Source organism: Pieris napi, chromosome 1, assembly GCF_905475465.1.
Source record: "Pieris napi chromosome 1, ilPieNapi1.2, whole genome shotgun sequence".
In the NCBI taxonomy this organism is placed as follows: domain Eukaryota; kingdom Metazoa; phylum Arthropoda; class Insecta; order Lepidoptera; family Pieridae; genus Pieris; species Pieris napi.
The window spans coordinates 3,353,077-3,369,919 of record NC_062234.1 but is presented as its reverse complement, the minus strand read 5'-3'; the positions used below and the strand labels follow the sequence as shown (position 1 = coordinate 3,369,919).

General features: G+C 35.2%; 1 protein-coding gene across 1 annotated transcript in view; it reads right to left on the bottom strand.

Annotated features, from left to right (window-relative positions):
• Window positions 1–16,843, bottom strand: part of LOC125054801 — a 151,093-nt gene that overhangs the window by 91,815 nt on the left and 42,435 nt on the right. The window contains exons 3-35 of the mRNA XM_047656912.1: window positions 15,700–15,878; window positions 15,425–15,568; window positions 15,204–15,354; window positions 14,729–14,852; window positions 13,918–13,998; window positions 13,503–13,678; window positions 12,598–12,730; window positions 11,132–11,354; window positions 10,429–10,549; window positions 9,421–9,600; window positions 8,913–9,089; window positions 7,525–7,710; window positions 6,751–6,886; window positions 5,775–5,920; window positions 5,321–5,345; window positions 5,038–5,109; window positions 4,908–4,955; window positions 4,473–4,532; window positions 4,096–4,191; window positions 3,921–4,004; window positions 3,741–3,848; window positions 2,805–3,566; window positions 2,642–2,722; window positions 2,312–2,452; window positions 2,020–2,230; window positions 1,875–1,942; window positions 1,637–1,795; window positions 1,383–1,556; window positions 1,175–1,292; window positions 820–1,106; window positions 564–740; window positions 307–483; window positions 53–232 (exon numbers count right to left, since the gene is read on the bottom strand). Coding sequence (XP_047512868.1) covers window positions 53–232; window positions 307–483; window positions 564–740; window positions 820–1,106; window positions 1,175–1,292; window positions 1,383–1,556; window positions 1,637–1,795; window positions 1,875–1,942; window positions 2,020–2,230; window positions 2,312–2,452; window positions 2,642–2,722; window positions 2,805–3,566; window positions 3,741–3,848; window positions 3,921–4,004; window positions 4,096–4,191; window positions 4,473–4,532; window positions 4,908–4,955; window positions 5,038–5,109; window positions 5,321–5,345; window positions 5,775–5,920; window positions 6,751–6,886; window positions 7,525–7,710; window positions 8,913–9,089; window positions 9,421–9,600; window positions 10,429–10,549; window positions 11,132–11,354; window positions 12,598–12,730; window positions 13,503–13,678; window positions 13,918–13,998; window positions 14,729–14,852; window positions 15,204–15,354; window positions 15,425–15,568; window positions 15,700–15,878 — 5,185 coding nt within the window. The remainder of the gene's footprint in view (window positions 1–52; window positions 233–306; window positions 484–563; window positions 741–819; window positions 1,107–1,174; window positions 1,293–1,382; window positions 1,557–1,636; window positions 1,796–1,874; window positions 1,943–2,019; window positions 2,231–2,311; window positions 2,453–2,641; window positions 2,723–2,804; window positions 3,567–3,740; window positions 3,849–3,920; window positions 4,005–4,095; window positions 4,192–4,472; window positions 4,533–4,907; window positions 4,956–5,037; window positions 5,110–5,320; window positions 5,346–5,774; window positions 5,921–6,750; window positions 6,887–7,524; window positions 7,711–8,912; window positions 9,090–9,420; window positions 9,601–10,428; window positions 10,550–11,131; window positions 11,355–12,597; window positions 12,731–13,502; window positions 13,679–13,917; window positions 13,999–14,728; window positions 14,853–15,203; window positions 15,355–15,424; window positions 15,569–15,699; window positions 15,879–16,843) is intronic.

Below are 16,843 nucleotides of genomic sequence, written 5' to 3'. Positions count from 1 at the left end.
GCAAACAAAACACTACACAATCTACCCATACTAACATATCTAGCTATCATACCTTGTAACGAGCCAGGAGGGTTGCACCGCTGCATACACGCGGCTTCAGAGCCGAATCGGTTGTTGTTGCCCTCGCAGCCTCCCCAAATGAATTGAGAGCAGCGGCGTGTGGCAGAGTTGTAGCCCCAGCGTAAGAAATTACCAGCACAGGTACCTCGCTCAATGGGCAGATTGCATTGATCTAAATTATTAAAGTTGTATTGTTATAATTTACATAAATTGTTGAAAAATTACATAGATGTTAAATGTATGTACCTTCAGTTTTTTCTGGTTCACAGTTCTTTTGACAGAGCTCCCGAGATTCAAAGTTATTATCGTTTCCAAGACATCCTCCATATACAAACTGAGCACATTGTTCTCTGACGGAGTCGTAGTACCATTTTACGTGATAACCAGTACACGCACCCTTTACTTTGGGGAGGTTGCAAGCGTCTGTTTAAATGGAATAAATATTATAGTACATAGGAATGTAGACAAGAAGATGAAACCGTATTCTATACAGCATTTTTTACCTTTAGGAGTCGGGTTAACGCAAATGGCCATACATTCCTCTTTACTTGCAAATCGGTTTCCATTGCCATCCTCTCCTCCGTACCAGAATCTCGAACAACCACCATATGTCATATCATAAAACCAATAAACTGTATAGTTGTGGCCTACACCTCGGTCATTCGCTAAAGCGCATGCCGCTAAAAATAAAATGTATTGATTTCAATTACAGTGTTTACAAAATTTATACGAGTCCCAAACATCAATCGATAATTATACCTTGTCTATTTTCAGGTGCATCTGTACAATTTTTGAATTTCTCGCCAGCAGCTTCCGTTACACCATCAGGGCAGCAACCGTATTTGCTACTAGAGCAATCACATCCCTCCTTATTTGGTCCCTTAGCCTCTGTGACGTCATCTCCACAGCAACCATATTTAGATTGTTGGCACAAACAACCTTGCAAGTTTGGTCCAGTGGAAGCGGTAATACCATCGGGACAACAACCGAACTGATACGTGTGGCAACCACAACCTTCAAAGTCTGGCCCACTAGCTGCAGTATGTCTATAAAAATATTATGTTTCAAAATATTACAAATGAGGATAGTATTAAAAATAATAAAATTGACTAACCTGTCGGGACAGCAACCGTGCTGAGTGTACTGACATCCACATCCTTCGTTGTTTCCACCACGAGCAATTGTTACATTATCTGGACAGCATCCGAATTGGGCAAACTTACAGCCACAGCCTTAAAATAAAATGTTACAAAAATTATAATTAACAAATAAAAGGTTTTTTTTAAATAGTTAATAATAAGGTATTAGTTGTCAAGGAGTACCTTCAAGGTGCGGTCCTTCAGCGGGCTTATAATTGTCGGGACAGCAGCCGAATGCGGATTGCAAACAACAACCTTCATTTTGAGGTCCGTGCGCTGGAGTCTCACCATCAGGACAGCAGCCGTAAGCTGATGTGTCACAGGACATGAAACATCCTTCTAAGTCTGGTCCTTGAGCTGAACAATATATCCCACTTAATACTGTATCCACAAGGTGAAACTTAGCTAAATATACTTATTTACAATAAAATACGAACCAGTCGAAATACCATCAGAGCAGCATCCGAATTCACTGATGCTGCATGGACAGCCCTCTCCATTTGGTCCTGAGGCATCAGTTTCATTGTCATAACAACATCCGAATTCAGTGTCGTTGCATGATTCAAGCGTAGTCTGCAGTGTCGAGGTTTCCGTAGCTGCAGACACACATCCCATTAAATAAACTCGAGGAAGAAGGTGTTATTCTAAAACATTATATGTATTATTATTAGGTACCTGTTTCTGTGCAACCTTCCTTATTTAGACCACTCGCTTCGGTTTCATTATCATCGCAGCAACCAAATCTACAATAAAAAAAATTACAAATGGCAATTCATTCATTAAAAATGCATGCAAATATTTGTAAAATTACAACACTTACTTAGATAGTTTACAGGCTGGTGGAGGTGGAGGACACCCTTCTTGGTCATTCCCTAGAGCTGCGGTAACATTATCGGTTGAACAACATCCATACAAAGTTAATTCACACGAAATCACTGGGCAGCCCTTGCCCGTCATGCTACCAGCTGGTGACACGCCATCAGGACAGCATCCAAATTTCGTTTCCTTGCAAGTTTTTGGGTTGGGGCAACCTAAATCAAATTAAAGGGGTATAATTTCTTTTGAACTCCTTGTGTTTTAATGTTTTTGCGTGCTATATTTAATATTCTTACCTTCGTCAAATGGCCCGGCCGCAGGAGTTCTCTTATCAGGACAGCATCCAAATTTGCTCTTAACACATTTTGCAGTCTTCCTTGGTCTACATTTAGGCTTCTTCGTGTATAACTCGACAGTTGTAGACCAATCCCAAAGTGCTGTTAATTTATAAATGTTAATGTCTGTTTAAAGATGACCTTTTTGTTAGAAGTTTATAGGGAACGGAGAATATTAAGGTTATATAACATTTTGAGCCAGAAACCCTTTAACCCAGAGTGTGTTTTATTAGAATCTTTCATTTGCAATGAACAATTTAAGTATATATTAAAATTTTGTATATTACTTACTTGTGTCTCCGGAAGTAAGCGTTATTTCCTCCGTAACACTTGTTGAAACACCTTCACTTGTGGTTTCAGAAGTGAACAATCCTGTGAAGTATGAATAATATTAATATCAATAAAATAAATGCAAAGACCTAATATTATATATAAAACGGCAAAAAAGACAAACCTGACTCCGTACTTCCACTTTCAGTAGTGCCCGTTTCAGTTGTTTCAGTTTCTAAAGTTGTATCAGTCGAGTCGGATACTATGGAAGATGACTCTGTACTATCAGTTTCTTCTGTTTCATCTGCTGTGGTACTATAGGTGTCGACGTCAGTTGTTCCCGTTTCAGACGTTATCTCAGCATTTGTACTGGATACTTCTGTAGTATCAGAGTCGGTCGTATCAGATTCGGTCGTAACAGATTCGGTTGTATAAGATTCGGTTGTATCAGATTCGGTCCTATCAGATTCGGTCGTAACAGATTCGGTTGTATAAGATTCGGTTGTATCAGATTCGGTCCTATCAGATTCAGTTGTTAAGTCTGTACTACTTCCTGCTGTTGAGGAAATTTCTGTTGTTTCAGTAGATAGAGTACTTTCAGATTCAAGTGTCGTATCTGTTATAGTATGTTCTGTTGTTTCAGTTGATGACTCTGTTACCCCAGTTTCTGTAGAGCCAGATGCTATTGTACTATCTGAAGCTTCTGTTGCCTCAGTTGAAGATGAGGGTTCTGAAACCGTGCTTTCGGTGGCAGCGTCCGTAGTCTCTGTTTCTGTACTCTCTGTAGTTCCAACTGATTCAGAAACTGTTGGGTCAGTACTTTCTGTGATAATCGATTCTGTGGTTTCAGTATTTGTGGAATCCACTATCGTGCTATCTGTGTCTACAGATGTGGATTCTGATGTTATTGAGGTTTCTGCAATTGTAGTAGATGCGTCTGTGCTTCCTGTTTGTAAATAAAATATAAATTTGTAGTAAATAGTAATGATTAAATTGATACATAATTCATTATATTATCAGAAGTTACAAAATATACATAAAAGAAGAGGCTCCTCGCATCCTCCGTCAGAGATTACATAACAAAATCGCAGGCTTCAACTCATTATTAGACAACTAGTACCTTCGGTTTCACTAGGCGTGGAAGTAACTTCTGTAGAACCTGTTTCAGTTATCAATGAAGTTGTTTCAGTAACAAGGCCGGTCGTACTTTCAGGTGTTTCAGTTGCATCTGTTTAGAAAAAAAAATGTATATTTTTGGATTTCAAATAAAATCTCCAAATAAGTTTCTATCAATACATACCGAATGTGCTTTCAAACTCTGTAGTCTCAGAGGATGACTCTGTTGTACTCTGTGTGTCTTCTGTTGACAGAGATTCCGTGCTTCCTACAAATGAACACATAAATATTAAGTCTTGCGAATAAACAGCATAGGTCAGAAACGCCTAATAAGATAAATAAAAAACAAAATTTGGTACCTTCAGTTACGCTGGGAGTGTCGCTACTTTCAGTAGATATTGTTTCATTTGCAATGCCAGTGGTACTTTCTGGGGTTTCTGTGTACTCTGTGGTACCTAAGTGAATTAAAAAAAAATATATACAAAATAATATAAATATAAACTATACCTAACATGAAAGTTACATTCTACTGGCGATACAAGTGTGATTAAAACAATATTTTAAGGTTTTCAACATAATTCAATAATTTTATAAGAAACCTTGCTGGGATGAAACTTTAATAAAATAGTGTTGTTTAACTACATTATATAATAAAATACATTATACGAAAGAACAAATTACATTATATAAATAGTATTTTAAATACAGTGACAAATAAGTTTAATTAATAGCATACCTGTAGTGCCGCTGTCAGTGGAATCCGTTGTTGACGATGATATAAATAATTCATCAAATCCTGTTAACAATATTATCCCGTTAAAAAATATTTTGGAATGTGACAGCTAATAATTAATAAGTAGAACAAGATTCTCTTTAAATAATATATTTACATTCTGTAAATTGTTTAAAAATTATTCACAAATTCTGTTGTCAGGTGTGTATTAAATATTGTCTGTTAGTTAGGCAATTACGGAATTTAAACAGGCACATAATAATGAGAATTTTATAACATATTTGATTATTTATCTAACTTTATAGCAATCAACCCTTCATCATCCTTTCAATAATGCATGCGAAACATGGGAACAGATTTATATTGGACATTTTTACTTTCTTGCATTGTCCGTATCCGGACAGCTGTATATTTTTATACATTTAATAAGTTACGTACCTGAACCGCTCTCGGTCAGATCCGTGTCACTGGTGCCATCGGATGATTCTGAAAATATTAATACTTATTAAATAAACCTTTATTCCCAATAATACGCTACAAGCATGGAAAATATTCAGAAAATACAAACCCGTCGTAAATGGAGTGTCGTTGTCGATCCAATCTGATTCTGAGGCTGAACCTTCCGTAGAAGCATCTTTACCTGTTAAAAATATTTTTAGATTATTATTATATTTAAACATGTTTTAAAAAATTCCTATTTATCTAAAAAAACTTATCTCTTCTGTAAGGAACAAAAATTAATAGTAGTAAAATAACTTAAAAACTTAGGAAGGAATTTCCCTTCGCCTTATGTTCTTGTGAAAAATCTAATAATATGTAATGAAATAGTAACATTAATTATTGTTACTTACCAAAATAAAATGCACCGGCTGGCACCTGTTAAAAAAAGAAAATATGAATTAAAATGTATGTGTTTTGACAGAGGATTGCTGTCCTTACGAACAAATTATCCGAAATTTGATAGCATTCATGCGAAGCGTGCCGAAAGGAGCTTATAAAGGTTAAAAGATTTTTAAATACCCCTTCAAAGAATTTAATTACGTAATTTTACTCTGTAGTATTCAAAAGGGCAAATGGCTTACCTAATGTTAGAAATTAAATATAACGACGACTATTACGAATATTTTTTGTAATATGCCAGTTGGTTTGTGTATGACCCTATGGGATAATAATCAGCCTTCATTACAGACACGTTATATTATTCTTAACCGCTAATTAACTAAGTAACTATCGAAGTTGTCCGTAATTTGGCAAAATCCTCCTACGAGCTCCTTAATAATACTGGATTATTAGATAAAATCTTACAAGTGTAAAGTGTAAATCTTTGGAAGAGATATCTTCTAGAGCATCCTCTTCGGCTCCTTCTTCTGGATAATCTTCTTCACAGTCTGTGTAGTCGGAATCGTCGTCCACTATGGGCGTGGAGTTGGCATTTTCTGGTATTAAGTCATCTGTAAATATATTTTGCACTAAGATATTTATAGATACTATAGTCTCGTAATTACACATGTAATTACGATCTACTATTAGATATATCTTTAAGGTATGACTAATAATACGACTAGGAAAAATGGTTTATTAGACAAAACAAGGCATTGTACTAAAGAATATTTTGTGTTACTTTATTTTTAATTACCGTTGTGTATACCCGAGGAAATATTAAAGCTTTTCGTAAGCAGTATAAGATGTTCAATTTTGACATTGCATTATAGAAATACCTATGATAAGCATAGGTGGATTTGCAGACCTAGCTGATCTAGGCCATGAGCCGCCCCTGTCTCAACACCTATAGACGAGATACATTATTAATTAATTTACTTTGTTGCCCACCTTTTTTGATTCAGAAAATTTGTTAACGTTAATTAAAAGCTGCCTGTTTATAATATGGATTTTGGGAAGTTTTAGGGATGATTGGACATTTAAAACGGTTTTTTGGAGTTATACTTCTATAGGTGCGTTATTAAAAATTGATGAGTGTGAAATTTTACGATGCGTGCGCACCGTGACACAAAATTAATAGAATGAAGTTGCCCACGGAAGATGCTACACTTAATGTAAGAGAATAAAAATTTAATCTTTCAAATGTAACCTGAACTTTATTGCCTATAATGACTCCTTTTCCAGTCTTTGATTATTTAATTGTTATTATTTGCATGCAATCGAAAACTATTTTTAATAATGCCAAAGAAGTATAACTTATTACGCGCGTACATAAGTGCACGCACCCATTTTTTATTATATTAAATTGAATATCATTCATAGTTTTTTTATTCTACATTACCTTCATTGCAAGACTGCGAATTACAAGCCTGTGCAGAGTCGAGAACAGTCTCTGGATCGCAGTAGGCTGAAATCTCTTCACCGCTCATGCATTTGACACGACGGTATTGCTCCCCACCACCACATTTCTTGGTACACTGAAATCATAGTATTATAATTTTAATACACGAGAACATCGTGAGGGTCTTTGATTGCTCCTGAGAAAAGAGGTTTCATAAATAATACTATCAGGTTATATGTAAGTAGCTAGTATCTTTTTGGTGCAATAAAATAATTGATCGTATAGAATAACCGTACCAAAAAGTATTTGTTTTAACACTTTTATATGTTTAATTTACTGATACTTAACTTGAATTATAGAATACATCCATGGATTATTATTTAACAGATCTTAATCGATTAAAAGATTAACACAAATATGTCATTAAAATGTATTATTATAAATATACTTAACTAACTGCCTCGGCAAACGTTGTTTTGCCATGTATAAAAAAAAAGTTACTAGGAAACATTTTTTAGTTCAATGAAAATAACTATCAATAACAAAAATAAGGGTTGATTGTAGAGGGGTGAAAATTAAGGGTTGTATGTAGTTTTGTATCATCCACCCCTTATCACATAGGGGTTTGAAAGATAGTTAGTAACCGATTCTCAGACTTACTGAATATGCATAAAAAAATCATAGTATAAACACATAAAGAATCGGTGGAGCCGTTTCGGAGGAGTATGGGAACGAACATTGACACGAGAATTTTATATATTAGATTTTAATTACTTCTGTCCAAGGTCCGGCGAACCATTTGGCGGGGCACTTTTCCTTTGGCACCACGCACTCCTTAGTATCGTTGTATTTAGTCTTGGCGTCACATCGCTCATCGTCCACCACGGTCACACCGGCACCATCGAATCGCCCACAGAACACACGCCGTGTTTGTATACCATTACCACATTCCACGGAGCACTGAAAAACATAATAATAAATTATACGTGAATCTTTTTGTAGATACAATGTAAACTCTTTATAACGAATTTCAAGCATTTTTTCGAGAGTTTTTGTTATATGGAGGGTCGAAAAAAAAACAAATTTTACCAATTACAATAATTTATATATATAATAGATAGATGACGATGGTGCGTTTAGTAACTGAGACCAAAATTTCCTACAGGCAATGTAATCTAAGAATAATGGCACACGTGTTATTGCAATTAACAATAACAAAAGCGAGAAGGCTGTTTATGATAGGTGTTTTTCTTAGAAATTTCGGCACCTCAAAGTTAGTTTTCTAAGCTGATTGCAAAAACAATAACACTTAAGTATGTTGTTGATGTCTAAATATTAAAATATTACTTCGTAATAGAGAATGGGCTGTTACGTTATTAAGAGTGAATTAATGTTTTGTGTTAAACCAAACAATTTTAACGAATGTCGTTATAAAGAGTCGACACGTAGTATTGTTTGTAAAAGCTTTTATTAACTGTTTAATAACCTAACCTACCAGCTGCGCATTATTCTGAATAATAAATTTCAGCATTTTAATAAAACATTTGAATTGATTAAAACAGTGTTATAAGATATATTTTGTATTAATAACATTGTAATATATACGTATAGCAGAATACACATTACAATTGGCCTTCCAAAAATACGACAATTTCCGATTTACAGTAAGGGCACACTGTGTAACATACGCCTTCCGACTGAATTATTACCTATTAAATACCGTATGATATTACTTATTTTAATTTTGTATTTCTTTTTCATTTGCATTTTTGTAAATCGCCTATACGTAATTATAAATTATGAGACAAGTGGGGCAATATTCCAATAACTGCCTACTAGACTCGTTATAATGCTTTGTTCACGTTCCTCAAAACAAAAATACAAAACAAAAGGTAATTTAATCATTTAGGTACAATTTGTACACATGCATGTCAACTCCCCATCTTACAGCGGCACTAGTGCCCACACATTGTCATCGTCTATGAATTCCCGAACAGTGTAATATCCTCCCTTTGTTAGGGTTTTCTTGTGTTTAAATTGTGACAGTAACTGCGCTTTATAAATTTATTAATGTTTTTATAAACGAACATAATATTTTCGAACACATATTGGGAGGCAACTGTTAAAATACTAGGATTACGAAATAGATAAATAATACTAACTTTACTCCACTGTGTCGCATACCACAGTACGTCACAAGCAGGAAGCTTGTTGGAATCGCAGGGTTCTTCCAAGATCGGCAGTGGGTGGTAGTCGCAAAGACTCGAGTTGACAATTTTGAAGTCCTTGGTAGCGCATTGCACTGTCCGCGCGCGTACTTTCGAAGTACATGTGTCGCACTGAAAATTAACTTACATTTAGTGAAACGGCTTGTTAATGAAGTTAATGAAGTGATACTTAAATATGGTATTAAATATATTAGGTTATAAAATCTTTACTAAATAACTAAAACAGCTAATATATCTGAGGTTAAGTGCGGTTGTTAACTAAAACCACCGGTTATAACTTTATTGAGTTTTTGTGTAGTGCGATCCGAAAGTGATACCGATAACTATTGAGATAACTGCATCGAAATTGTAAACAAAACGAGATCACTGACCGTACTGGTCTGGTGAAGATATCAAAAAAATATAATGGTGTAAATGACAAATTTTTATAAAATGTTCTTACCCCAGTCCAATCGCTAAGCACCCAGTCGACCCCCTCGCATGGATGTAGCATGCAGGCCTGTTCGGTTGGAGGCTTCTCATCAGCGCACTCTTCATCACCGTACAATACAACACGGCCATTGATTCTTTGATGACATACTACTTGACGAAGCTGTTTTCCTTCACCACACAATTTGTCGCACTAAAATTATTGTAAAGTACTGTATTACTTAGTAAATATTTTTTATTTATTTTCCATATTTTCTATTTTTACAGTAACTTAATACAATAGAAAACTAAACTAAAAACATAATGTAAACATAACAAGTAAAAACTTAAAACCTAAACCTTTTTATAACTAATTATGAATAATGCAATTCTTGTGAATTCAGCCAGTGTGCAACTAAAGATATCCGTCTCACAAGCAATAATATTTAGCAATAACATCGTCATATTACAAATAAAAGTAGGTATCATGAATCATAAGGGATGCAACGGGCGGACCTCTTCAAGGCAACCCTAGAAAGTAGCTAAAATGCAATACAAAATAATAAGAAAATACATACATGAATTACAAAAGTCACGATTGAGCAGGGGAGGATATGGTTAAGAGGTGTTTATGTAGACGACTTTAGAGAGGGAGCGTTTTCCACAACTTTATGGTGGAGCTGCTTAATGACTTACATTGATTCCATGGGAACCCATTGGCAGAAACAATTATGCTTCATTATTTTTTAATTGCAGCCTTGCGACTCTGTAACTCGTCTCAAATCAGTCGTGAAGCAGTCATTTTAAGATTTGGCATTCTGATAAACAATAAACTACAAGCTCCCTCCTTATCAGAAGTAAAAGTGAGTTACAGAATAACAAGGCAGGCCTCATCTAAGCCTTGTAGCCTCCTGTGCTTACAAAACTAAAAACCTATGTGATTTCCTAAACCTATACGGTTCGTCTTAAGCGGAGAACAGGCTGCGTAACTAAATTAGGAATATATGTATTGTAATGGCTTTAATATTTTTATTAGACTTACAGGTCTCCAGGGTCCAGTGAACCACGTGGGACACGAGGCATTCTGATTACATTCTTGGTACAGTTCAGGTTTTGGGCCCAGAAGATCGAAGCATTCTTTATCCGCCGCGATCGATGCAATGCTAGAATATGTAAAATCTAATAAAGTAATTGCATTTTTTTACTAGGTAGTTTTCAATGCAATTTCAATCATAAAATGCACATTTTTAACTGGAGTTTCTTTAAAATATTAGTTTGTCTGTCGCGATTATTTATGCGAATAGTAAAAGTCAATACATATATGTATTTTAGTTTGATTTACATCTATTTATTTTTTGGTTAAATACTGAGGAGTAGAAGTTCTACGTATCTATCAACATAAACATATAACTAACTAACTTATCGACTATAACTAGTCGATAAGTTAGTTAGTTATAGACTGACGCTGACGCAAGGAAACTAGGTAAGAATAAACAAACATTTTTTTACCAAAATAGGATTATATAAAATAATACGTCCGTCACATTCTGCATAAAGAAGTCCTTGTGTGTTTTAGATTTTAATTGTAACACATATTTATTTCGCATGTTCGCAAGAAATCTTAGAGAGATTATGCATAGATAGAAAGTTCCGTACAATTTCTTCATTTCTTCTCGTCCGCTAGTAAATGTAAATTTAGTCCTTTGTTTAAATATTGACGTTCATAAGTGTACATAGTCACTTACCCTTGAGAAATAACTTTCTCGCAATGTACTTGTCGGGATCTGGAGCCACCTTCACCGCAAGGCTTGGAGCAGGGACTCCATGGCCCTTCGACCCAATGAGGAGGGCATGGGTCAGTATTACAGGTCTCAGTAGTGGGAGGCCTAAGCCCTTTGTCACATAAACTATCGTCAACAACTTCCAACTCCTCGCGTGATCGGCACGTCACTTCGCGCGTTTGAGTACCTACGAATTGTAATAATATAAATCTACGCTGTTATACGTGAAATTTATATTAACGCCAAAATTTCGACTTCTTCCAAAATAAATTTAATTGTTACATTTCCTTTTGATTAAATTCAGGTAAAAGAAGCCGGACGGGCAACAGTTCCTGACTCTCTGTTCAGATTGTATACATGTCGCAGTAAAGTAGTTAAATCAGAGTGTTAATCATGACGGAGTCGACAACATGTTTACAATTTCACCAAAGACCACAATTCGAAACAAAAAACAACTGTCACAACAAACCAACGTTGCATTTGTCAAAAGAAAGACTCTAAAAGTAATCAGTTGTTGTCATGACCGCCATCTTGTTTTACATTATTAATCAACACGCTGCTTTATTTAAATTAAAATACTAGCGACTAGATTGAACATCGATATTTAATTAAATGTCTAGAGATTCAATTAACTCTCTGATTTACTGCAACATACATATTATGTAGTTTTTGTTAGAGTAAGTAAGAATTCAGTTGGAATGTTGGAATTGGTTACGAAACAAACTATAGTGGGATATGAACAGCATACCAACGTAATATATGCGTGTTCTTTGTTATTAACACATTCAGGATACCATTGGTGATATGCCTAACACAATGCATCAAGGATGCCACCATTTTATGAAGGATGGCATTAAAATCTTCAGTTCGGGTCAGTAAAGATGACGTACTGTAGAACCTCTGCAAACCCAATAGCAACCTAAACGTGTTGTTATACTGAATACGTCTTCTGGGTAAAATGGACTCATACGAGTAAAATGGCTGACAATACGCCTTGAACAGAATAACGACTTCGACGACTCATCGGTCTAGTGGTTACTACCCCTGACTGCGAATCCATGGGTCCCGGGTTCGATCCCCGGCTGAGACGAACATCGATGTGATGAGCATTTGGTGTTGTGCTTAGGTCTTGGGTGTTTAAATATGTATGTATTTATATGTCTATCTATCTATAATATGTATGTATATCTGTTGCCTAGTATCCATAACACAAGCTTCACCAGCTTAGCATGGGACTAGGTCAATTGGTGTGAATTGTCTTAAAAAAAAAACACTTTGAACTTTAATATAGCTAATGTAAAGTAGGTAAATATTTAGGCATTACGCATTTTCGAAGCGGTACTCACTTAGTGCGAAATGTTTATTTGTATTGATTAGTTTTGATTGATTTTGTAGCGTGTTATTAAGCGCCAATCAATGAAATAAATTACCTCCACCACATGTAGCACTACAAGCGCTGAACTCCTCGTGAACCCAATTATATTGCTGATTAGGAGGCGGCGCTTGGGCTGCAGGTATACTGTACTCGTATGATATACCCACATTGTCCTCTTGTAGGAGAAGCTGAAATTATTGGAGAAAATTTGTTTAGGAAAACCATGATTTAATTGTCATTGTTATATATTTTTCAAATTATTCAACTGGAACAGTTTTTCTTTGTTCTATTCTTCCATGATTTAAACTATGCCTTCGTAAGCATTGGTTTAGATTTAATCTTTATTTTTAGATACAGCGTAACATAACTTCGTTGGTTGGTTATTTGTTTTTTAATAATTGTAATATAGCACAATTTATAATCTACTATCGGACCCGACAGACATTGTCCTGCATGTTGTTAAACAAGGTATGAAAGTACCGACTGCAGCGCCATCTGCCGGGCTGATTTGTGAATGTAAACCATACTAGACTCCACCCAAACGCATACAATAAAAACCATTCAAATCGGTCCAGCCGTTTAAGAGGAGTTCAGTGACACACACACCTACAGTAGAATTATATATATATATATACTAGTGGACCCGACAGACGTTGTCCTGCATGATATTTCAAGCGATTAGTAAAGCAAAGTATGAAAGTATCGACTGCAGCGCCATCTGGCGGGCTGATTTGTGAATCTAAACCATTCCCAGATCCCCTTGAACACACACAAAAAATTTCATCAAAATCGGTCCAGTCGTTTGAGAGAAGTTCAGTGACATGCACACTCACTGAAGAATTATATATATAAAGATATATATGTAAGCTATCCTATCTTTTAAGTTAGATCAAGCTGCAAACGGTGTGCAAATTTGATTGAAATGACGTGTAATTTATATATATTAAAATTAAAGGTTACCGATAGATAAAGAGGTTCAGTTGTAGGCCCCAAAGAGCGGAGTTTATCCGGTGCTGCAAATCCCTGCTGACTTCTTTCGTAGTACCACAGAGAGCCAGCGATGGGCAAGCTTCGAGGAAAGTCGATGTGGTAGTCTCCATTCAAATAGTAGACGTTGTCCTGCTGAGCTCGAAGTGCTTTTGGAAGAATATATAGTTAAATGGTAATATAGTCTTATTTTAATAATGCTAAAATCTAAGTAAAAAATTGTAGTATTAGGTAGTTTGTCAGACCATCTCCATACAATGCGAATTATATTATAGACATTACTTTCAACTTTTTGTAGCAAAAGACACAGAATACTCGTTATTAAGTTTAAATTTATTAAATAAAGATTCAGTTATAAGCTTAGTTGAGACTAGTACTTATTTCTTACCTAAATAGTTATTGGAAGACCTGACTTCCGAGATAACGATGTTTGTTGCGCCTTGTGGTATTAATAGGACATCATTGTAGCCTGTAATAATAATAAATATCATTCTAGTAATAAAATGTTTATATGTATACTAGCAGACCGGCCAAGCGTTGCTGTGGCTAATTCTATTATATTACATACGTAGTAGTAAACTATTCAAGGGAAACGGTAGCAGAACATCACTCATGGCGACCACCATGCTTTATTGGTGGTTATGACATTAAATTGTAGCTTATGTGAAACGTTGGTACTTTCAAAACAGCGCCATCTGTTAGCTGTGACTATCAAATAATAAACAAACATTTTGAAATAAAATAATATTGCGGGTATATATTGAAGTGTAAGCTATCCTATCTTTTAAGTTAGATCAAACTACACACGGTGTTCAAATTTGCTTGAAATCGGTTCCGTAGTTTAGGAGTCCATAGCGGACAAACAACGTGACGCGTAATTTATATACGTATATTAAGATTGTGTGTTGTTTAAAAATATATGTGTATTATTTTTTGTATTTAAGCTATTCAACGTTAAATCCCTTGATGGTTTTTGGGGGCCTATACCTTAATTTAATTTGTATTGAAAATTGAATGCGTATCATATAGAAATCCATGTCTGATAATCTAAGAAGCTCCTGTTGAGGTAAGAGGTAAGAGGAGTTCGTCGAGTTATCCTAAAAATGAATTATAATAAATTTTAAAGTTTTTTAAACGACGTGAGTTAATCTCATTATTGCCTTTTGTTATATAGAAACACGCCTGTGTCTTCAAGTTACCTTTCCTAAGATCCTGTGAATCAATGACTCCAGTGGAGGTGTAGCAGTTTGTACCATTACCACGACACTGTCGACATTTGTCTTCTTTTGCATTTGAACCCAACATCATGTCACAGCCAACCGACTAAAAAGAAAAAAAATTAAGCGAAAACACTTAAAAGATACAGTTATATAAATAAACTCAATATTTTCGCATTAAATATAATTTATCTTATAAAAAACCAACAATAATTCGATCGACGCCGTTTAATTAAAATTCCTCAAGTTTGTGAATACATCGAATTCAATTTCATAACTATTAAATACTACCAATATTATCAAAGCTATACGAATAATATTATTATTATACAGCAAAGGCGTGTACCTTAAAAGAACGGACTACATGTCGTAGCCCGAAAGTAGAATTGATCACTTGATGGTATCACAAAATGCAGTAATATAAATTAAGGTTCTATTGCTGAATTGTACTTCCTACCTGACAAGTTCCATCGACACAGACGTCAAATGTTTCGTCGTTACATCGTGTACCGTCGACTACCTTCAATTTGTGACGATAGTAAAACCGTTCGCCTCGTGGCATACAGTTTAGTTCACATGGGTTCGATGCTCTTGTGTATGGAACCCAACTGCAAGTAAAATTTGTGTAAAACAGTGTCAAATATTAATTTAAAAGAATGAGTTATTCTATATTCTTACTTGTAACGGTTCCCTTTGAACAATTGAGTGTTGTACCCTGCGCATTGCTCAGATCGGAAGTCCCCCGCTCCTTCAGGACAATCTTGTGTCTGACATGAGAAGTACTTTGTGTCTCCGCCGGAGCACAATGGCCGGCCGTCTGACCTTCAATTGCAAAACAAAACCTTTTAAAATTACCACAATTGATTGGAAATCTGGTTGGTTTATAATTTAACGTTAGTAAATTCAAGACGTGAAACATCCGTGAGCTATGTATTCTTGAGAATTAAACTTACCCAACTTCTAAGCAAATTCTCTTTTGACTGGCAACACCGCCGCCACACGATCTGGAGCAAGGAGAGATGTCTCCCCATTCCCCCCACGCACCAGTGCCTTCTCCACCGGGAATAACATACGATGCCGAGAGAAAAAGGCCTGCGCCCTGCCGCCTATGCCGCGTGCGATGATTGTGAGCCTGGTTAATGTAAAAATAATAAAATAAATAAATAAATCAGTGGCGCTACAACCTCTTTAGGTCTTGGCATTAGATTTCTGACCCTGTTTCATGATCATTTTTTAATCTAATAGGCAAGTAGGTGATCAGCCTCCAGTGCCTGACACATGCCGTCGACTTTTTGGGTCTAAGACGTCTTTTTGTAAAAATAAAATAATAAGATTTCCATATACTATTACGCTTATACACACTGCTCTGGCCAACAAGCTAGACTTATACCATATTATAATCACTCGGTAGCATTCTCTTTCGCTACTAATCTTTTAATCCTAATAGAATTGGGACACTAGTTTGTTTGCTTAATGAATTGGATATTTTATCTGGTCACAATTAAACATGGGCAAAGCTCAACTTACTTCGATACATGTTTCAGTTTGTCATTATTATTTTCATTAAATCGCTTAGTTAATTACAAATAGCTAGCCACTGTAATTATTATATGCATTTCTCGTAAGCTTATTCTATAACTTAATATAATAATAACCATGGTCTATTTTATAATAGGCGGTCTTATAAAGTTTACCCCTCACGGCAGGAAATGTCTACAATACAATGTTATCATTATAAACAACTTGTAACGATCCACAAGAGGGCTCTCGTTTTCTGTTTCGTGGTATAGCCCTTAGAATCAACAGTGAAAGGATTTAATTTATTATTTTTATCTGATATTAAATATAGGTTAATATCAGAATACAAAGAAATATAGTTTATTATTAATATAATAAAAGTTATTTATATATATATATATTAATTATTATTAATGAGTACTTTAATCTATATTACATATAGTGTTTGTTATTTAAGACACAAAAAAACATATTTTTATTTAGTACGCGTGTATCGTGGCTCCAATCTCGTTAGTACTCTGAATCTGCAGTGCATAATATAAGGCTTTGAAGGCGTATTATTTACTTTGCTCTTGCGCA